Source organism: Zonotrichia albicollis, chromosome 22, assembly GCF_047830755.1.
Source record: "Zonotrichia albicollis isolate bZonAlb1 chromosome 22, bZonAlb1.hap1, whole genome shotgun sequence".
In the NCBI taxonomy this organism is placed as follows: Eukaryota; Metazoa; Chordata; class Aves; order Passeriformes; family Passerellidae; genus Zonotrichia; species Zonotrichia albicollis.
This window is the reverse complement of record NC_133840.1, coordinates 1,471,469-1,493,791: the sequence shown is the minus strand read 5'-3', so window position 1 is coordinate 1,493,791 and position 22,323 is coordinate 1,471,469. Positions and strand designations below refer to the sequence as shown.

Below are 22,323 nucleotides of genomic sequence, written 5' to 3'. Positions count from 1 at the left end.
GAGTCGCTCACTGGCCACAGAGCTGCCCCTGTAGTTTGGCACAGGGTGCCTTGCCCGTGAGTGGGAGCAGGGTGGGATGTGTTCTCTGGGCTGCCCTGCTCTGTGTCCTGCAGGAGATGAGGGTGAAGGAGAGCAACAACCACAGTGAAATGATTTCCTCTGTGGAGCTTTTCTGAAATGTTTATGTGGTTTGTGTATATAGCAAGAGGCCAGAGTGCATCTGAATTGGAGTTTTCCTCTTTAACCTGCCGGCAAGAAGTGAGTGAAGGCATTGCAGAGTCACAAAGGGCTCAGAGACCCTCCTGCATCCCTGGGAGGGCTTGGATGGGCTTAGTTCATGTTCTGCTTCATGCAGGAGCCTCTCCCCCTTGCAGGGATTATTTGTGTGCCTTTCCTGCACTTTCCCAAGCTGCTGCTCCCCTGTGCAGTGCAGGGGGGAGGCTCTTTGGTTGTTACAGAGCCTGAGGAGCTTCCCAGGGCTCCTTCCAGGCTGGAATTCAGCTCAGTTTCAAACACCCCTTCCCTGTTTCTCCCTCCACAGCTACAGTTGCTAAAGTGATTGACAGATTTGAGGATGAGGGCACGGATGACATTTTGCCTGTTGGCAATATCAGGAAGAGAGCCTCAGCCTCTCTCCTGGAGGCTGATCAGAGGTACAGTGGGAAAGCCACGTCTCGGAAGGCTCTGCAGGAGGAGCTCTGGGGAGGTGCTCTGTCTGAAGAAGGATCTGGTAAGAAATCTGGTTTTTTTTTTCCCTCTTTTTGCTGGCAGAACATGGTGTCAGCTCGTGACTGAGCGTGGCAAACCTGTCACAGGGCAGGGAACTGCCACAGTTGAGCTGGACCTCAAATAGCCAGACCTGAGCTGATGCTGGTGAGCTTTCCTGCCAAGTAAATAACATTTTTCTCTCATTTATCAGGTGAAGAAGCCCTGGATGACTGGTACAGTGCCAGTGAAGGCTCAGAAGAGGAGGACAATGCTGGCACTAAGGGCAGGGAGAAGCCCAGCAGTGCTGGCAGTGAGCAGGAGGAGGACCTGGAGGATGAGGAAGAGGATGATGAAGAGGCCAAGGCACCCAAGTTCAGCTCCCAGAACATCACAGACTTTGAGAAGTTTACAGAGGGCATGGACGATGTGGGGAGCAGCGGAGGGGAGGATGAAGACAAGGATGAGGATGAAGATGATGCTGACATGGAAGATGGAAACGAGGAGGAGGAAGAGGAGGAATTTGGGAGTGAAAGCCACGATGATGGAAAAGAAGCCAGAGACAGTGAAGATGATGGGGGAGTGCTGACCTTCTCCAGAGGACAGGAGTCTGAAGAGGTGGAGAAGGGCAAAGCTGTGAGGAACCAGCTAGGTTTGTGCATGTTTGTGCGTGTTTGTGTGTGTTTGCAGTGTGAGAGCAGCCTGGGCCCCTCAGCATGGTGCAGCTGCAGCAGCCCCCTGTGTGTGCAGATGTTCTGCCAGATGTTCTGGTGTCCCTGCTGCTGGAACAGCTCCTGATGGGAAATGTATTTATCCATGAGCTTAACTGAGCCAGTGCTGAATGTCCTCATGGGACTGCTGGGTTTGGGAGCTCCCTGCACTGCTCCTGCTGTGATCACTTTGATTCTTTCCAAAGTGTCACTCCCAGAATGCCATTTCTTCCTGCCTGAGATGTTAAACTGTCAAACCTTTGAAGCAGTAAAGCAAAGGGGGGGTTTGGTCTGTGGGTCACAGAGCTGCAGTTGGGATTTGCCTTGTCCAGGGACAATTTGTGGCTCCCATTTTGTGCTCCAGTGCCTGCCAGGGCTGCCCTGGGCAGGAGGAGAGGCCTGAGCTGCCAGGCCCTTCACAGGAACAAGTGCTTTGTCCTGCTGACTGATTCTTTTCTTTCCTTTCTCTTTGAAGCCCTGTGGGATCAGCTGATGGAGGGGAGGATCAAGATGCAGAAGGTGCTCCTGACAGCCAACAGGCTGCCCCAGCCAGACACCTACCCCAGGTTCAGGAAGGAGGGGGGACAGGACTTTGACCACGCTGTGGAGAACTGTAAGAGCCTTTTATTCTTTCTCCTTTGCTCAGACCTTACAAACAATTCCCCATTGCTGTTCAGGGCAGAGCTGGGTGCTTTGTCCAGAGACACCTTGTGCCAGGTGTGTGCTGGGCCAGTGAATGCTGGGGTGTGCCCAGAGCAGGAGCAGGGCAGCCCAGAGGAGGGGCTGTGCACATGAATCCAGCACGGAGCTGCTCCATCTGTTCATTCCTGAGGTTGTTCTGGTGAGATCTGTGGTAGATTCTCCAGTATGAAATCATCACATGCTGCAGTGGGTGGGTGCAGGGTACTGGGTTTCAGTGTGTGTGGGTCTGTTCAGTTTTTATATTTGGGCACCTTTTTCCTGGCCTAGAGGTGAATGCAGGGGAGGGAGATGTGTGGGTGGTCAGACATGCCCTGAGCCTTGGTCCTGCAGCAAGTTCTGCCTGAGCTCCTCTGTCAGGGCAGCCAGCTTACCTGCAGTTACAGGTGAGCTGCTTTCTGCCTCAAAGCTGGCTCTGCTGCTAGAAGTGATGTGATTAAGGACAAAAAGGCAAACTCCCACCAAGGCTGTGCTGACCTTTCAGTGGAACACACGTTATTAATGTCCTTAATGAGATGCATTACAAGCTGCCCCAGCTCCATGTTTCATTACAGGTCTAAGATGCAATATCATTAAAGACCTTTAACAGAAACAATGGTTGACATTTTGGTATTTCCCATAAGCAAAATACAGCCAGGAGCATGGAGTGTAATGTCCCCAGTGCTGCAGAGGCTGGGGCCTCAGTTGTGCAGGGCTCTGGGGGAGCCTGCACTGCTCAGAGGTGCTGGATGGTGCCCTCCAGACCTTCTCCTCATCAGCTGGGCAGGGATGTGTTCTCTGATGCTCCTCCTAGCTTGGGTTTGTGCTCTGTGGCTCATCTGTGAGCACAGAGCTGGAGTGACAGGGCAGTGTTAGCAGGGGAAATCTCAGGCTGACAGATGGGAAATGCTGAATTTAGGAACATTCCAGCACTGCTGCTGCTGCACTTCAGCCTTGGGCAGGACTGGGGCTCATCATGGCCTGGATGATGCTCTCCTTTCAGGGCAGCCTCAGCACTTCTGCCCAAGCCCACAGAATAGATCTGACATATTTTCAGCACCCTCATTGAGCAGGAGGGAACGATTTGGTGTTCCAGGTGCACAAAAGGTTGGATGCCAAAATCCCAGACTCTGGGTGACCCTGCAGGATGCTGAAGTCAGGAGGCTCCCAGTGCTCTCAGAGCTCCTGGACAAGAGTGTTTCCAGTCATTTTCCCCAAATCTTTCCATTTCTCATGAAATTTCTGCGCTGTGCTCAAAGGCAGATTGAACCTTTTGAATTGGAAAATGGTCCTTTGTGTGTTTTCCTCTTGGGTATCTCCTACTCAGGACAGCCCTGTTGTGGTGCTGGAATTCCCTAAGGGCTGGAGTGTAATTGTGTTAAAGAGCAGACAGCAATTCTCCATCCATTTGCAGTTTTAAAGCCAAACCTGGGTGAAAATGGCAAGGTCATGCTCATTTTCCAGATTTTGAGACCGGAGGTTACAATACCTAAAATGTTTAATTTATTATTTTTGTAATCTTTTATGATTTTTTTTTCCCTTTGAATGTTACAACATGCTTTGGACAACCTTAGATTCCTGAGATCTCAGGTTCTGGTAGATGATTTACTGCAAAATTGCTTATAAATTGAAGTAGAAAATGTTTTGCAGACCTGGCAGCTTTCAGGCTTCACACCCATTTGTCACCCAGCATTTCCCTTTGTGTATAGAACAAGAATTAATTAGGCTGCACTGCAGGAAAAGTTTATGGCCATAATTTATATAGGATGAATTTCTCTTTAAAGAGACAGCATTGCTTTGTTTGTGCTGTCTTACTTTTTATTTCCTTTTTTAAAAATCTTTAATTAAATCCCAGATTTTTTTTTTTCTGTCACCCTTTTTACATACAAATGGGAGACCAAGCTGTGGGCATGGAGCTGATGTTTATTCCTGCTTTGCACCCAAGTCTGGGTGGTTTTTAGTGCTGAGATCAGAGTGGCTGAGCCCTGAAAGCAGCACAAGTGTCCAGTGTTTAATGTCCTGCACACAGAAACCCTCCAGCTCACAATTCCAAGGTGCTGGGCTGCTCCTCAGGACAGATTTGTATTCCCTGCTCTGCATCTCCCACTCTGGTCCAGGGCTTGAGATGTTGCCTCTGTTTGGGGTCTTGCACGTTCAATTAATGTTTTTCATAATCAATGCGAGTCAGAATTTGCAATCTGCTCCTGATTTGCACATTAAAGAGACCCATTAATTAAAAATTCCAATCCCTGGCATGTTCCCGCAGGATCCCTGCGTTATTTACATAGGAAAGGAGTGCAAGGTGAGAGTTTCTGTGCACAGATTGCAGGCCTGCCACTCATATTTCACTGTGCTGCCAGCCTGGCAGGGCAGCTCCTGAAATTGGCCACAAAAATCCCCTCAAGGGCAAGGCAGAGCCAAAGCAGAGGTGGGATAAACATTGGTGGGGTGTCAGGAATTAAACAGTTCCAGTGTTTGGGGCTTGTTGTGTTAAATCTTGATAGGGTGACAAAATAACCCACAAATAATTGAGGGACAAGGAGGTAACAAGGGCTTTAAGGAATTAAATCTCTCCATCCTCAAAGGCCCTGAGCTTCTCAGTACAGGCCTGGAGCTTTTGCTTTCTAATTCTGCTTAAAAATACTAAACTGGGAGCACTTCAGTGTTTAATACTGTATGCTTTTCAAAAAGAGCTGGGAATTGCAGCTCTTAAATAGCAGATTGTGTTATTTTCACTTTATAGTTGGTGAGATGAGTTAAGAGTGTACAGATACCAAGGTGAGGAAGTTCTTTGCCAGAAACTGATGGAAGTTGCAGGATCTTAAAGGGACAAGTGGCTGTGCTTTCCTTTTGCAAGAGTTCAGGAGTTCTCACTGCATTTTTGTGGGTTTTGGGGTTTTTTTGGCTCTGTCTCCATCTGTCAGTGGATTGAGAGAAAATACCAAAATCCCACATTTCTATTCCTCAGCATAAACTGCAGATAATTTCAAGAAATGGAGGAGATAGTGGGTTTGGTAAAAGTAGATATGCAGCGTGTGTGGGGATGGATTTGCTCAGTGCAGGACCCAACAGCAAATATTAACTTATTTACACTTTGGAGAGCTGTGGTGAAGTTTCACCAAGGTTTGTGATCAGTAATAAACCTGAATAAAGTGAATCATATTTAAAAAAAAAAAAACTAAAGAAAAGCCCCTCAGGGCTTTGTTGCCTTCTGGAAAATGAAGTTATTGGATTTTTGTTGCTAAAACTTTGAGGGACCCAGAAATGGCTGTTTCTGGGGTGGAGATTTGTGGTGAGTGGGAAGGAGCTGTGCTCCCATCTGGAATAATTCCTGAGCTGGGCCCTGGCACAGCAGCTTGGGTTCTTGCCCCATGACAGATTCTGTGGTTTGGGACCAAACAGCACATTTAGACCTTTATGTCTAAATGCTTCACGCTGAGTATCTTCATTTTCTTCTGCGTTGGCTCTGCGATATTTTGAATTTAAGAGACAAGGAAAGCTTCTGTTTATCTCAGTCAGTGTACGAGTGTGTTCTCAGTGTCTTTTTAATGAGGATTTTTGTTGGGCTCTCTTAATCCCAGTCTTTAAAATATTATCTTTACATCCTCCACCACATCCAGGTAAGCCATGTTGAGGACACTGATTAAGCAGGGACTGATTTTGGATAAATGCAGTGTGCTGCAGGTGCCAGGGAAGCTGTTCCTTCCTGGCAGAGGGGATGTGCTGCAAGGCCTCCCCTCTCCCCTCACCTGGGCACACCTGGGTGGGAACAGCTCTGTGGTGAGATGGGATTCACTGACACAGGCTTGGAATCTTTTAGGGAATCCTGCAGGACTCAGCAGCAAAACTCCCTGGTAATTCTGCTCTCCCCTCCATTCCTGGGTGGCTCTCAGAGCTGCAGTGTATCCACACCTCCATCTGGAGATGTTAATGCATTAATGCAGAGCAGGGTGAGTGTCAGGGAGGGGGAGGAACTGAGGCACGGGCAGATTACACAGTTTCCAGAGGCATAGAGCACTTATAGGATTAATTGGTGCTAGGCAAGATCATGGACTTAAATATATTCTTGCTTTGAAGATTTTACTGGGAGCCTGCACAAATGTGTGACAGCAGAACTGGGTTTCAAGCCTGAGTGTAAATTATTGTGATCAGATCTAGCCCACTTAAAACTGGTAGTTCATTTTAATTGAATTGTGTTAGTCTGGACACTTTATGAATACAAAAAGCATCAGCCCTGTCAGTTCCTGCAGGACTGGATGGGATGGAAATGGATGTGGGTGCAGGTGTCCCCGAATTCCAGCTCTCCTCTCTGATCTCATGGAGAATCTGTTCAGCTCTTTCTGGGGCTGAGCCAAAGCCTGTTGACATTAATGAATGCTCTTCTCTCAGCTGAAGGAAATGAAGGAATCAGATCCTTTTTTCTGAATTTTGTGGAATATGCCCCAGAGAGCTTTTTGGTGGGCTCAGTGAGGATGAGCAGCTCCTGGGCCATTCTGGGAGTGCTGAGAGAGGGAAGAGCCATGGAAGGAGAGGGCTCAGCTTTGGAGCTCTGCAGTTGTTCTGTGAGTGTTGAGTTGGGTCATGAAGTGCAGATGTTTGTGCAGAATTTGGGCTGTGAGAGGTACCAGGAAGGTATTTTCTGGTTTGTCATTACTGTCTGTGGTTTATTCAGGAATTCTGTGTGGGAAGCAGTGGAGAAATGCAGGATATTTATTTAACATGCAGTTTTGGGCTGTTTGAAGATAAAAAACTCTGTCCTCTCCCACAGAGTGCCAAGGCTTTTGGGTTGTGATATTTAGTATTTTTGAGCAGAATTGGTGTCTCCTTCTCATGAATGGTTGTGGTAAATTGATTTTATAGGTGATCTCCACAGCCATGTGTGTTGTTCATTGGTGATGTCTGAGGTTTATTTGAAATCTGCCTTAAATTTTGGTGCAGGAAAAGCTGGGACAGTCCCTGGCTGGTGCCCTGATCCAGCTGAACCCCAGCCTGTGGGATTACACCACACTCAGCTTTGCCTACACCTGAGTTTCTCAAGATTAATAGCTAATTAAACTGAATTTAGCTAAATATTTGTGCATGTTAGTCTGTGTACTGCACAAACAAGATGCAGGGAAACAAAGGCTTTAAAAGTGTCCAGACAAGCGTGTGCAAATGTCAGCTAACTGGGATTAATTGGCAATTGGGTACCTTGAGATGGAAACTCAGAGCTTGTCATGATAAATATAATTAATGGCCTGGTATTATGTGGGGAGGTCAGTGTGGATGGGCTAATGTTCCCTTCTGGCCTCAATATCCAGATAGAACTGTGAAATCTCACATTTCCTCTTCCTTTCTCCTCCTTGCCCACGTACCTGGGGCCTCCAGGCTGGCAGAGGCAGGAATGTGTGCTGTCAGCTTCTTTGCATTTCCAGTAATGGAAAGCATCAGTTTTTATAAATCTCATTTTTGCCAGCCCCAGCCCCTCCCTGGTTTGGGCTGATACCAGAGGATGATGGTTGAGGTGAATCAGCAGAGCATGAACTTCATGGAAGTGTTTCTCTTTCTCTCCTGCTCAGCTGCCCCCTCCCCCAGTCCCCTCTCATAAACCCCTGAGCACCCAGCCTTTATTCTCGTGTTGAATCCACTTATTTTCTTTACTTTTAGCAAACTCATCTGTGTCTGATCCTGTTGTCCTCCCTGTCAGATGCAGTAATATTGGAGTGAAAGGGCTAAATTGAGGCTGCTGTGGGACTCCTTGGGAGTCAGCTGAGGCTCTGCTGTGGCAGGGGGGTGCAGCCCTGGCTCCTTTGTGCCCAGGGAATACAATTTTCATTTGCATTCCAATGGAACCAGCAAACTGGGCTTGGGTGTGGAGCTGCCAGCAGCAAAGTCAGCCCTTTTCCTCTATCAATTGGTGAAATTCCCCAAACTCCCTGCTTTGGGGAGCATGAAGGAGTGTTGTTCCCATTTGGACAGATTTCCCAGTGCTTCAAGTGTGTGAGAAATGGGAATGTAACCCCCCACCTGTAAAAAATCACACTGAGTCTGGGCTGGCTCTTGGAGCTCCTGTACCCACCAGAATAATTTCTTTAATTTCTGTGCCATGTTGCTGTGGGACCCCAGGATGCTCAGGGCTGCCAGGCTGGGGCTGCTGCCACCCTGCCTGTTCCTCTGAGGTTCCTTCCACCCTGGGATGAATCCAGGCACAGCCCCATGTCTGGGATGTGCCACCTGGAGGAATCCCCCCTCCTTTCCCTGCTGCTGGGAATACAGAGCAAGCTCCAAAAGTAATACTGACAGCCTTCAGAATTATGATACACTGGAGCTGCGGCGTAATTCTTTGTTGAAGAAGTTAGAGGCCTAAAATGTTAAGGCTTATTGTTATTCCGAGTTGATAATCTCTGCCTTGCTTTAATAATTTTTCCTCATGCCTGGATAGCCTGCGAGTTGCACAATAATCACTCACACAGCTTTGTAATCAATGCCCAAAGTAATAGGATTCCGCTGGCCAACGGCAATTAATAAATTTGTGTCTTTTTTAAAACACTAGCAAGTCGGGCCTGAAATACGACTGACTGGCTTTCCTCATTTGCATATTTATTGCAGTGGAAAAATTCTTGCCGAATGATTGATGTTGAGCCTGCCTCTTGAATTCCAAACAGCACATTATTATGAAATGAAAAATGCCGGCCATACAGTTGATTAAAGTTGAAGACAGTGGAATCGGTGTTTTTTAAGATTGTGGGAGAATTAAAGGCATATTTTAATAGATGTTGACAAGAAGTGAACTAACAAAAGCAAAGCAAAGGATTTGCTTGAAAAGATTTAATCAAACGTGTTTGGTGGGGGATTAATTGCTGGGGATGACGAGTGCAAGTGGCTGCTGCTGGCTGTGAGTGGGGAGCATTGTTCCAGGGCCAGCTCATCCAGGGCCATTTTGACCTGGAGTTTAACTCCTGTCCCACAGCCCTGGAAGGGAGGGAAGGTTCCCCCTCTCCTGGGATAAACCTGTGGGCCAGGTGGAGGTGCTTCTCCTTGTGTGCAGCCATGCAGATCAGAGGGTGGGTTCCTCTCCTCCTTCTGATGTGTGTGGTGGGCTCATGGGGGCTCCCTGGGACTGGCCATGGAGGCAGGGAATGCTCCCAGCCCAGCTTTTGCTCTGCATCCCCTCATTGATGGTGTGTGGGGTCATGGGGGCTCCCTGGGACTGGCCATGGAGGCAGGGAATGCTCCCAGCCCAGCTTTGCTCTGCATCCCCTCATTGATGGTGTGTGGGCTCATGGGGGCTCCCTGGGGACTCTCCATGGAGGCAGGGAACGCTCCCAGCCCAGCTTTTGCTCTGCATCCCCTCATTGATGGTGTGTGGGCTCATGGGGGCTCCCTGGGACTGGCCATGGAGGCAGGGAACACTCCCAGCCCAGCTTTTGCTCTGCATCCCCTCATCCCAGTGCCAGCATTGCCCCAGCTTGCCTGTGTGGGTGCTTCCCCAGCCTGTGGAGGGGCAGGGAGGATGGAAAGCATTGCATGCCTGTGATGCCAGAGCCCCAGATTGAACTGAAAGGGAAAAGTCCTGAATTTGCAGTGCTGGCACAGCTCTGCAGTGGAGTTGTGTGCTGGGTAGGTGGTGGTTGCTGCTGGAACATCCTGGGAAGGGTTTTCCCAAGGATTCAGTGTCCCATGCAGCTGCTTGGGAGGGTGAAATGAGATCCCATATCTTTAGAGCTCATGGAAGGGAGTGCAGGGTTTTTCCTGGCTGGGAAGCTGTGGGAATGCTGGGGTTGGAGCGTGGATGAGCACAGCAGCCCCTGCAGCCAGGTGTGCCCTCTCCAGTGTGCCCACAGCCCCTGGCACTGACAGAATTCATTTTGTGTGCTTTGAGGGCAGCAGCAGGACAGGTTTCACCTCTGGTGGATCTCCTGGCAGTGCTGTCCCTGAATGGAGCTAAATACTGCAGGGCAGCTTCCAGCCTGGCTGGGGGCTGCATAAGGGAAGATGTAAGAATATTGAGAGAAGGGCACACTGTGATTTACTGGTGCTGGCTCCCAGCGTTCTGGGTGGGTTCATCTGCTGCCTGATGGGTCTGGAACAATTTTTCCCTCTTGGACACAAAGGAAGGGGCTCCTGTGGACTCCTGAAAGTGCCTCTTCCAGGGTAGTGTCTCACCACTGACACTCTGAGTCCCATCTGAGCTGGAGGTTACATTCCAGCCAGGTTTGTTGTGTGCCTGTTCCAGACAAGGAGCAGCATTACAAAAATCCTGCTGGGGGTAGGTAGGAGGGTCAGTCAGTGTCCAGGGTCCTTTCTGAATGACCCGGTTTGCACCCATGGATCAGTTTGGGTTTGTGCTGCCTTCATTCACAGGTGGGGCCAGACTCTGCCCCAAGGCAGGCAGTGCAGAGGGGCTTCAGAGGGAGAGGAGGCTGGGAAGAAAACAAAACCAGCCCCCTCTGGATGAAATGTGGGGTGGATGGGGCAGGGCTGGATGGGCAGAGAGCAGAGGAGGGTGGTTCTGAAGTTGAGTTTACAGCACACTGAAGCAGCCAGCAGCAGAAGTGAGAATGCCATCCAATAATGCCATTAAATACCCAATAACAGAGCAGGGAAATTCCCCAGCTCTCAGAGGCTGTGATGGAGGCACTGCCTGGAGTAATTAGCCCTCCCACCTGGTTAGACACACGCTCATTGTCTTCCCTGCCCTCTGCAGCCCCTTCACTCCAAATGGAACTGCTCCCCATGCCCACGTGTGCTGGGCTCTGTCTCAGGGCCTGGGGCAGCCTCAGCCTGTCTTTATTTCCTTGCTGCTGTACCCCACAAGGGCTGGAGTGCTGCTCCACTTGTAATTGCCAGGATCAAAGCTGCCTGGGGTGCATTAGCATTGCTGCTGGAGGAGAGGCAGCAGGGAGAAAATAAACAGTTTGGGAAGCTCAGGGGACACTGGGCTGTGTTGCAGGCAGTGGGAAGGATTTTGCTGGTGTAAGCTGTGCACTCAGGCTGGGGTGGGGGCACTTGGCTCCTGCAAGTGATGCTTTAGCTGCAGACACCTACAACAAATGCATTTTTAAGGGCTTTTGTCTGTTTGTCTGGTGGAATTGTTTTGATGCTCACACACGTCTGATTTACAAGTGCAGCAAACCTAATCCGTTAATAGGTTTATATAGAGCAGTTGTCAGGGTGGATCTATAATGAACCATGGGCTCAGGGAGGGCCAGTCCAGCAGCTGATCTGCAACAGAAATCTTAAAGCATCTTCTCCTTGACACTGCTGTTCCTGAGGTCAGGCCATCATTTATCTGAAGGTGGTGACAGCTGAGCAATATCACAGTGGGAGCACGCAGAGATTGAGACCTCTGAGTGTCTGGGCTGATTTCTGCCTCTGTCTGCCTGAGGAAGATTTGCTGTTCACTCTGCCCGTGATCCCTGTGTCCCCCACTGAAAGCAGAAATAAAGACAACAATGGAGTGGGGAAAAGTTCTCCCTGTTCTTTCTGTGCCACGTACGAGGGGAGGTTGGGGAGTTATCAGGGCAGCCCCACTGGCTCTGTGGCACAGGAGGCAGCAGGGGCAGCTCTGGGGAGGGTCCCAGCTCCTGCTCCCCACACAGACCCACAAATCCGGGTCCCAGCTCCTGCTCCCCACACAAATCCAGGTCCCAGCTCCTGCTCCCCACACAGACCCACAAATCCAGGTCCAAGCTCCTGCTCCCCACACAAATCCAGGTCCAAGCTCCTGCTCCCCACACAGAGCCCCTGTTTTTGAGGAGCAGATGCTGTGGCAGTGTGCAGCTAACCTGTCCCACAGTCAGCTGGAGCTGAGTGACCTTGGAGAGCCCACAGCCTTTGGAACAGGCACTGCATGGACACAGGAACTGTCAGCTGCAAAAACCTTTGGATACACAGCATCACATCTCCCTTCAGGATTTGTGTGTGTGAGGTGCAACTGCGCATCCCAGCAAAAATCACATTCACACCATGTATTGATCAATTTACACCCCTTCACCCCATCTTTCCCTCCCTTTCTCTCTTCCTGAGGGTCTCTGGGCCTGCAGTTCTGCTTTTCTGATCAGAGTCCTCTCATTAAACTCGCCAGGTCATGGTTTAAAGTTTCCCCCATAGTTGAGATCTCATCACTTGTGTCCCTGGCTCTGCAGGTTGTAAAGCCCTGGAGGCCTTGCTGAAAGTGCTGGTGGAGCTTCAGGATGAGCTGCTTTATCAGTACCCAGGCACGAGGCACCTGGTGGATGGAAAGCAAGCAAAGACTGAGAGGTAAATGCAAAAAAGAGATAAAATCTTCCTGAACCCTTTGTTCTCCTGCAGACAGGACAATGCCCAGCCCTCCTGAGCACCCTCACCCTGCTGCTCTCTCAGGTGCTGCTGGGCCTGGGTGACAGACACTCTGTTATTTGCATTCCTTGTGGGAAGTCTGGTTTGGAATATTTCTGATTATGGAGCAGGGCCTAAATGGGGCTTTTAACAGAAATATCAGTGTGGAGGGGCCAGCAAGGATCCCACATTGCCTTGGGGAGGGACAGGGTGTTCATCCTGAGTGCTCTTGTTGCAGTGAGGATGAAATCCTGAGCAGCAGTGATGAGGAGCCAGTGGAGAAGGCTCAGGAGAAGAGGAGGAGGCTCCCCAAGAGGAAGCTGAAGTTTGAGGAGTACCCTGAGTTCATAGCCAAGCGCTACAGGGACTTCAGGAGCTACAGGAACAGCACCCTGCAGAAGTGGCACGACAAGACCAAGCTGGCAACTGGCAAAATGGGCAAGGCAAGGCCTGGTTTGTGTGTGCTGACATGGCTCCCATGGAGCAGGGATCTGGGGAACGAGTCCATACTGAAAAAGGGGAAATTTGAGTGGGATACATGGAATAAATTCTTCCCTGCGAGTGAGGGGAGGCCCTGGCAGAGGGTGCCCAGAGCAGCTGTGCCTGTCCCATCCCTGGAAGTGTCCAAGGCCAGCTTGGATGGGGCTGGGAGCAACCTGGGACCGTGGGAGGTGTCTCTTGGTAGTTTCTGTGTCTTCTCAACCAGACATCCCCTCACAGCCAATGATCTCCAGGAAAATGTCACTCTTTTGCTGCAGGAGCTGTTTGTGGTTCCTCCCAGAAGCAGGGCCCTCTGAGGCTCTCCTCCTCCATGAAGTGTAGTCTTTAATACAGTGTGTAATTATTTCAGCCAGAGATCCAGGCTCTCCTCACATCTCTGAGTTGGTATTAATCACAGAGAAGTTAATCTGAACCAGAACAGCAAAGGCCTTTTATTAAGCCAGGCATCAACTCACCTCAGGTCGGGAAGGGAGAAACAAATAAAAACCGCTCACAGCAATCCCTGCACTGAGCTGACATGGGGACACGGAGCGAGGAGAGGCTGTGAGTGTGTTTGTGTGTGTGTGTTTGTGTTGTCTGACAGTGCTTGGTGCCTGCAGGGGTTTGGAGCCCTGGAGCGCTCGGTGCTGGCGCAGATCGAGCACGTGCTGCTGGACAGGGAGCGCCTGCTGCGGCGCACGCAGACCCGCCGCTCGCTGTACACCGTGCTGGGCAGGCAGGAGCCCCAGCCCGCCCCAGCCCCTCAGCCCGGGCCTGACACCGAGGTGAGCAGGGGTTTATTTCATTGATTCATCCTGGGCAGCTCTGCAGAGCTGGTGTTTCAGTGATTCAGCCTGGGAAACTCGGCGGCGCGATGGGGTGTGCTTGTTTGGGAGCTGGGTGGAGGAGGGTGACTTCTGTTTGCCGTGGAAAACGGTCTCCCTTGGGAGCCACACTTCTCTTTTCCATGGAAAATGGGCTCCCTTGGGAGCCACACTTCTCTTTTCCATGGAAAATGGGCTCCCTTGGTTGCTGACACTGGGGTAGCAACCTGAACATTTCCAAACTTTGCTGGGTTTCTCAAAACTAAAGCTGCCCCCAGGGAGGACCGAGCAGGCCCTTAGAGCCCCCTTAGGGCCACCTCTGAGCTGATACCAGACCCCAGGAGAATGACTTCACCCAGGGGAAATGATTTCTTTTTCCCACAGAAAATGGTCTCCCTTTGCAGCCAAACATGCCAATAATAGAGTGCCAAGCCATAAAATTCTGCAAACTTTGCTGCATTTCTGAGTGTGGATTCCTGCGGTGTAATGGCTGAGGAAAAACATTTAAATTCCAGTTTTGTGATTATCTCCTGTCCCAGTTCCTGACAGGTTTTTCCTAAGCTGGGATTGTGCCCCTCCTGTGCTGCTCACTAAATCTGATTTTTGAAGTAGCGGCAGCAAAACTTGGTTTTCACTCTGCAGTTTAGAGTCTTTAACCCAGAAAGTCCCTTTTAAAATCATACTGCATATAACCTACAGAATATGTTAGTAGTAAGCCCTTTATTAATTTAGTATTTAAGAATGAATAAATACTCAATTCTGAGAGATCAGGTAGAATTACTGGACTTGCAAGATGTATTTTTGCCATCGCATTAAAAATATCTGTAGTATTTTGCCAGAAAGACTTTGCACAGTCCTATTTATTTCCCAGTAAAGGCATCATAAATCTATTCTGGCATTGGCAGCGTTTCTGCCTTGCCTTTAAATGTATTCCTGCTCCTTAAAAGCTGGTTATGTTGGGAATTTTCCCCCATTCCTCCATATCATCAAGTGTATTAGAAGCTGCTGCAGGTGATGTCTCTGGAGCCAGGGACAGAAATGTGCCCATGTGAGCTCTCAGTGTTCCCTTGATGCTTGCAGGAAGTCCTCCCTGCCTCAGACTCCAACAGGCACCTGAAGGACATTGATGAGGAGATATTTGATGATGATGACTTTTATCACCAGGTAGGTGATGCTCAATGTGTGTTGTTGCAATTACGGCTCCAGTTGGGTTTTAATGCTCACAGAGGAAATGCAGTTGGTTCTGAGCTCTGTATTTCTCTTTACCTGTAAAACTCACTTGCTTGTTTTAACACCCAGAATCTCTGCAGGTCCCTCAGGGCAGCCTGCTCTCAGTTTTTGCTCTGGGGCTGTGTGAGTTTGGAGTTGTCCTGTGGGTGTGAGCTTGCAGGAGCTGTGCCTGTTCTCCCTGGGGAACAACGCAGGAGAAAAAGCTCTGAATCCTCTCTGTTCTCTGTGGGCAGAGCCCCCTTAGGAAAAACAGTCCCAGAGCATCCTCAGGAGCACTGGAAGTTGTTGTTGTCTCAGCCTGAACCATCTCATTCGCCTGCTGAATGGGAGAGCTCCTGGGCTGCTCCAGCTCTTCCCTTGGAACTGGGCCAGCTTGGATCCAGGCCAGTTATTCCTTTATTTGCAGAATTCTTAGAAGCAAGTAATCTGCACCCAGTGCAGGGAAACACTGTGTTTGTAGTTCAGTTAATGAAGACAGTGCCAGCTTTGTGAAAACTGGAATTGTCACATACTGAGGAATATGTCACTGTAAGCCCTTCCCAAGAGTGTGAAACCTCTGCCTGCTTTGGTGATCCACACTGAGCCTGACCTTCAGGACTAAACAAATATCATTATATCACTGGAAAGACAGATTTTTAAAAGTTGCATAATTATTAGAGTGGCCAGTAAAGTGCTGGGCAGTAGGAGAGAGCTGTTGCCATGTGAGGGTGCCAGTGGTGATGGGACAGGGCCTGTCCTGTCGGCAGCAGGGATTGAAGATAAATCTTAATAAAGATAAATCTGTTGAGATAATACTGAGGTGGAATTTAGGGTCCAAGTAGCCCAGCTTTGGGGGCAGACTGGACCCTCAGAACACAGAAGAAGTGAAGTTGGAGTAACAAAATCATGGAGAGGAGAAACAGCTGAGGTTGACAGTCCAAGGACCTCTGCAGAGAAGGTGCTTCTTGGCCATGAAATGTTAATTTTTTAAAAAGAAAACAGCAATGGATGAGTGTCCCCATCTTTCCCTCTAATAACTGTAACTGTGCTAAATGGTGATTTCAGAAATATGAGCAGGCCCAGCTTAGCTTCTCCCCTCCCTGGTTAATTGGGGTGCTGGGGTTAATCTAAATTAAAACTTAAACTAATAGAGGTCATTGAGGGAAGAGAGTCACCTGAGTAAAACAAATGGCTCTGCCAGGCACAGCTGTATCTTGGCCATTTCCCAGGAGGGAGGTGGCAGCAAATTGGAGCAGTTTGAGGCGCGGGCAGAGGTGAAGGATGGGTGGCAGGGGCTGGGATCCAGATTGCCTTCCCTGCTGCCCCAGGCAGCAGCATCTGGCAGCACGGGCAGCCTTGGGTGGCACTTGGGGAGCCCAGGGGCTGGAAATGCAGTGCTGAGGCTGGAGCAGGCTTTAATCACCTGGCAGGGCTTGGCAGCAGCTCCGACAGCCTCTGCCGGCCTCGTACATCACAGGCAGACATCTGCTGAGCAGCCAGGCAGCTGCACATCCATTTCCCCTCTTGCTGGGCTCTTTCTGTCTCCCTCCCTGCTCCTCTCCTTCCCTTCCAGCCTTCCCCTCTCCTCCACGCCCAAAATGCCTCCTGTGCAGATCCCAGTGGTTTTGGGGTGCCCTGGTTGGTGTTCTGTGCTCGGTGGGGTTTGGCAGAGACTGGAGCCAGTTCAGGGATGAGGCTGAGGAAAATGGCTCTGTGCTTTCTGTCACCTCCCAATTAAATTGGATTCATAAAGTGCTTTCCTTTCTGTCAGGGTGCTGAGCTGGAGCTGAACACTGCATTGAGAGCAGGGAGAGCAGAGCACAATGGGGCTGCCAGGGCCCTGAATGGCTCTGCTGTCCCCGGGTCAGAGCTGAGGCTGCTTTGTGTGTGTGGGATTGCGTGTGGGCATGGAAATAAACCCTGGGAGGCAGCGACCAGCAGAGGCTCAGGGTGCTCCCAACCCCTGACCCCTGTGCATAACACTGATTGCAGCCTGCATTTCAGCACCTGCCTCTTCCTTCCTATGGAAATCTGCATCCAGGCTTCCCTTGGCATCCTTTTCGCTCTTCTAAATAGCATTTTATAGTTATTCATTTGTTTTGATTACTGCTTAAAAGGTAAACATTCAGATAAAGAACAGCCCTGGAAATCAGCTTCCTCTATGTGTCAGTGTGAAATTAGGCAAGTAAAAATGAACCAGATTTGATGAATGTGCACAAGTTAATGATAACAGAATAAGTAGTTACACTGTTTTATTATAGATTATAATAAAAAGCTCTTTAATTAATCTGTTTTTCTACTGGAAAAACAATTTTCTTGTCCAGGTCTAATATTCAGTAGAATTCAGCAGGTGGGTCTGGTGGAATTTTGTGATGATTCAGGATTTAACTCTCTTCTTCCTGTTCATCCCACTTTGCCTTTTCTCCTGCTCCTCACTTGTTTTATAAGCAGTTTTTATTGTGATGACCCATATTGGGTGGTGATGGAAAGCTGAGCTGAGTAATGCAGTGAAATATTTTTATTTGGGTGGGAATAGTCAAAGTGTTTCAGAAGCTCCTCATTACTGGCAGCAGGGAGAGGCTGGAGGTTTCCTTTTCCTTTAAATCCTCCTTCATACATGGTTTTTTAGGGAAGAAAAAGGCTTTTTATTTTTAGGAGTCATATTTACGTAGGATTCATTACAGCTGATATTGCAGCATTAAGACTTAAAATTCCAGCCTGCTACCAGGGAGCTGCTGCTGTGACATGCTACAGTGGAGATTTTATTGTTAGCTTGAAATACTCCTCTGGTAAAGGAGAGAGTGGAAATTGGTTTATTTCCAACAGGAATTAGGTTAGTGTTCATATGCTAAGTGTTCCACTGGTAGCAGCTCTTCCCAGAACAAATGTTCATCACTTCTGGCAGCAGGTATGCCTGGGGAGAATTGGGAATATCCATAATCCCTTTTTGCCTCTGCTCTCTCTGGTTTGGGGCATTTTGTCACAGCTGTGGGCGCCAGAGTGGAGGGGGAGCACCCAAGGAATCACCAAATCCTTCCAGGGGGGTTCTCAGAGCTGGATTTACCCCAAAATCAGCATCCTTAACCCCCCCCCTGTGTGCTTTTCTGGAAAATTTCACTGATGGAGATTCCCCTGGTGTCCCCAGCAGCTCCTGGGGGACACGGGTGTGCTCTCCCTGAATTTGGCAGTGCCCTAAACAAGGAATCACCAATCCAGAGAAGTATTAAAAGTCAATAATGGTGAGGAATAGAGAAGGCTGGCTTTGTGACAAGCTGGTTTACCTTAATTAAACCGGTGAGTGATTAATATGGACAGCTGATCTTGTGGCTTTAATTAGATGCATTTAGAGTTTTGTGTGAATAAGAGATGTCTCGAACCATCCCACAGGTTAATGGCAATACAATACTCTTATCACAGGCATGTATCTTTCAAATGGCTGGCTGGATGGTTAATAACACATTTTAAAGCTTGATTTGGAGCTTCTCTTAATGGGTTCTTCGAAAATAAGCAAATCTGTGCATTTACACAAACCTGAATTTGAATAAAATGGGCTTTAAAAAGAGACTGCCCAGTGATTTCCACTTGCATTTTATTAAATATAAGAACAAGTTTTTAAAAAGCATTTCAAGGGGATTTAAAATAATATTTGAGCTGCAAACTTAAATTTTCTCTGGTGGAAATCCAAATGTTGTTACAGGGCATCTGTAGATGGACTTGTTTTTAAATTTGATTTGCTCTGTAAGGTGTAAAACAAGCCAGCCTTTTGTCAGAGGCTGATTTCAGCTCTCCTTAGCTCTTTGTCTCCACTGGCAATTCTTAGGGGTCTGCAAATCACAAAGGTCAGTGAGTGCAGCATTAGAAACACTGATAGATAGTGCATGAAAATGAGACCTAACCTCTACAATGAAAATTGACCTCTAAAATGAGAAATGAGCCCTGGAACAGCACCCTGATGGCATCTCTGACTGTGTCCAGTGGGTTTGTGTGCATCTCTGCCTGGCACTGAGGGGAGCTGCTTTGGGGGGTTCTGTGGGGAGCCCTTCAGTGGTGCAGGGGGTGCTGCTGTGTGCCAGGAGAGCTCCTGCTGCAGAGCCCAGAGCAAAACCAAGATCCCTGACACTTCCCTCTGCTCCCATGGCTTGTGCTGCTGTTCCCAGCTTGGGCAGGAGCAGCTGGCACTGGGAAATGAGCTTGGGATGGAGCTGGGCTTCCCTGTACTGCCCTGGGACACAGAACTGAGCTTGGCATGGAGCTGTTCTTCCATTCACTCTGTGCTGCCCTGGGACACTGAGCTGAGCTCGGGATGGAGCTGTTCTTCCATTCACTCTGTGTGTGTGCCCTGGGACACTGAGCTGAGCTCGGGATGGAGCTGTTCTTCCCTGCACTCTGTGCTGCCCTGGGACACTGAGCTGAGCTCGGGATGGAGCTGTTCTTCCATTCACTCTGTGTGTGCCCTGGGACACTGAGCTTTCCCCAGTTCAGGGCAGAGGTGAAGGAGGGAAAGCAAAGCAGATCTCCTTCAAATCAAAGCCTTTTGATGCTGGGATTGCCTAACTCTGTCTTCACACATCAGGGCTTAAGGCTGATGGTGATTTACTCACACTTCCTAGTTAATAATTAGACATTGGGAGACACCATATATCACTCCTAATGGAATATATGGGGTCTGATGAGAGTTTTCTGTTTTGGCTAATAAATTTGAAGCAGAATCGCCAGGCTTAATGAAATATTACCATTTGGGAAGTGCTTTAAGTCTTGTGCTGGGAAAACAGTGTTGCTTTATTCAGTAAATGAATTTATCATTCACTCTGTGTCCCAGGCTCTGGCTGGCTCTGGAGCAGGGGCTGGATGCAGGACTCTGAACCAGAAAGCAGAAAACAGAAAACTAATCAAATCCTTAAAGACCAAAGGCAGCCAGGCAGGCCTGGCCTGACTTTTTCAGTGGTAGCCTCTGGCTACATCCACTTTTATTTTAGTAACCATTGTTAGCATGATTTATAACCTCAGCTCAGAGACTTTTGCTATTTAGATGTAACAAGATGCTTCACAGCTTTTATTTCCATTTCCTAATTTCCCTCTTGCTTCTGCTTTTTTTTTTTAATTTTATTCTCTCTCATCTTTGCCTCATTCTGCTCTCCAGGCAGTGCCCCCAGTGCCACAGCTGGGATGCCCTGAAGAACATCTGGAGCACTGCAAGGCCTTGTCAGCCCCAAGGTTAAACTGGTTCAGGGTTAGGAACCAGCCCCAAAATCCATCTTGGAATTGTGGAATGGTTTGGGTTGGAGGGAACCTTAAAGCTCATCTTGTTCCACCCCCTCACAGGGACACCTTCCACTGTCCCAGGTGCTCCCAGCCCATCCAGCCTGGCCTTGGGCACTGCCAGGGATCCAGGGCAGCCACAGCTGCTCTGGGCACCTGTGCCAGGGCCTGCCCACCCTCCCAGCCAGCAATTCCTTCCCAATATCCCATCCAGCTGCCCTCTGGCGCTGTGTGGGCACAGCTGGGGCTCTCCATGGTGCTGCAGGATTTCTGTGCCAGCAGGAGGAGCCCAGCCCTGCAGGAATTGCCCTGCTGCTGTTGCCCAGGGTGGCTGTGTGTGACACCTGCCCTGTGCCAGGGACAGGATCAGAGCACACAGCAGCAGAAACCACCCTGAGCTCTCTGCACCACTTGTGGCTGCTGCTCCAAGCCTCCCTCCCACCTTGCTTCTGACAGAATATTGACTGGAAAGCAAGATCCCATTTCTGCTTAGCCTTGAGGGCAGCTGTTTGCAGAGTGGCAGTGCTACACAGGTTTGCTGTGTCGTGTGTCTGTGTAACACTGGATTTGGATCTTGTATTTAGCTGCCAGAAGTGACTGTGATGAAGTGGCAGAGATAAACTGATAGATTGGGTGCCAGAAAGATGTTGGGAATCAATCAGATAAACAGGGCAGAGAAGTTGCTTGCTGTTTTCTAGTGATAATAAACCAGTGGCCTGGCTCCTGGAATTTTTAAATGTAATTGCTGTGGTAATAATCTCTAAAAATGAGCAAGTAGGAAGAAAAAAAAAGTAGTGGCAGGTTTTTAATTATGTTTGAATCACTCTTTTTTTCTGGTAATGTGATGTATGCCTTGAAGGAGAGGAAGGTACAGGGTGGAGGAAAAGCATCCTGGAATTGCCTGGATTCTGGTTCCAGGTGGGCCAGTTCCAGGTGTTTCTGAGCTGTTCCTTCACTGCTAGGTGTCCATAAAGCAGTTTGTTCCCCTCAGTTTTGGAGGGTTTATTTCTGTTCCTCGTGTTGATGCCTTGGCCAGTGCCCAAGGCACAGCAGGCACGGTTTGCAGTGAGTGGTGATAAACACACAGCCCCAGTCAGGGATCAGGAAAGGCTGCTCACAACATCCTCTGGCTGCAGGAGGCAAGGAGGACAAACCCCAGCCCTCAGGGCATGAAAAGGAATAGAAAAGGAATAGAAAAGGCTGCCTGAGCATCCCTGCTGGAGCCATAAAAAGGATTTTGCTGTGCTGTTCTCTGAGCGAGCATCACTGCCCAGCTTCTGTTGGGGAATTGTTTCAGTTCCCTGCCCTTCCCCAGCACTGGGGGCAGCCTGTGGGGCTGAGCCTTTCCTGCACGTTGCCCCATTGCACCTGGGGCAGCTGGCTGCACAGCTGTGCTTGTCTCAGGTGGGTTTTGCTTGTTTGTTTCAGAGGGGTTGTGCTTGTTTCAGGTGGGTTTTGTTGTTCCAGGTGGGTTTTGTTGTCTCAGATGGGTTTTCATTGTTCCAGGTGGGTTTTGTTGTCTCAGGTGGGTTTTCATTGTTCCAGGTGGGTTTTGTTGTCTCAGGTGGGTTTTCATTGTTCCAGGTGGGTTTTGTTGTCTCACATGTGTTTTTCTCTCTCCCCTGCAGCTCCTGCGAGAGCTGATCGAGCGCAAAACCACAGCCCTGGACCCCAACGACCAGGTGGCCATGGGCAGGTGAGTGAGGGGCTGGGACAGCCCTGTCCCTTCAGCACAGCTCAGTGCAGAGGGCACGGTGCCCAGTTCAGCTGGCAGGAGCCATGGTGCCATTGTTCAGGAAATCCTCCTCTCCAGCAGAGGTTGTGATCACCCAGTCTGGCTTGAAGCTGTTTGTGATCCTCTGGAGGTATTTCCAGGTTTGGTCCAGCTGTTTCTGTCCCTCACTGGCACAAAAATTGCCTGCCCACTGCTGAAGTTTGGCTTTGGCTCTTTATGAACTCAGCTTTGCTGTTGTTTGAGCAGAATAATCCTTCTGCCATCAGTTCAAGCAATTCCTGTGTATCCCTCCTGTAAAAAAGGATTCTGTACAATGAAAATGCAGAATGAATGCTCCCTGCATGCAGAACTAAAATATAATTTAATGCAGAGAAGCTCTTATTTCTCTGTTTAATTCTAGAGTTAGAAAGTAAAGAATCTTCCA

The 22,323-nt window shown here is 49.1% G+C and overlaps 1 protein-coding gene across 9 annotated transcripts in view; it reads left to right on the top strand.

The window, feature by feature from the left end:
* Positions 1-22,323, top strand: part of AATF (apoptosis antagonizing transcription factor) — a 39,570-nt gene that overhangs the window by 922 nt on the left and 16,325 nt on the right. For all 9 annotated transcript variants that reach the window (XM_074556962.1, XM_074556957.1, XM_074556959.1 and 6 more), the window contains exons 2-9: positions 542-730; positions 920-1,357; positions 1,891-2,028; positions 12,221-12,335; positions 12,631-12,835; positions 13,493-13,657; positions 14,777-14,860; positions 21,793-21,860. In XM_074556962.1, the coding sequence (XP_074413063.1) occupies positions 542-730; positions 920-1,357; positions 1,891-2,028; positions 12,221-12,335; positions 12,631-12,835; positions 13,493-13,657; positions 14,777-14,860; positions 21,793-21,860 (1,402 nt within the window). The remainder of the gene's footprint in view (positions 1-541; positions 731-919; positions 1,358-1,890; positions 2,029-12,220; positions 12,336-12,630; positions 12,836-13,492; positions 13,658-14,776; positions 14,861-21,792; positions 21,861-22,323) is intronic.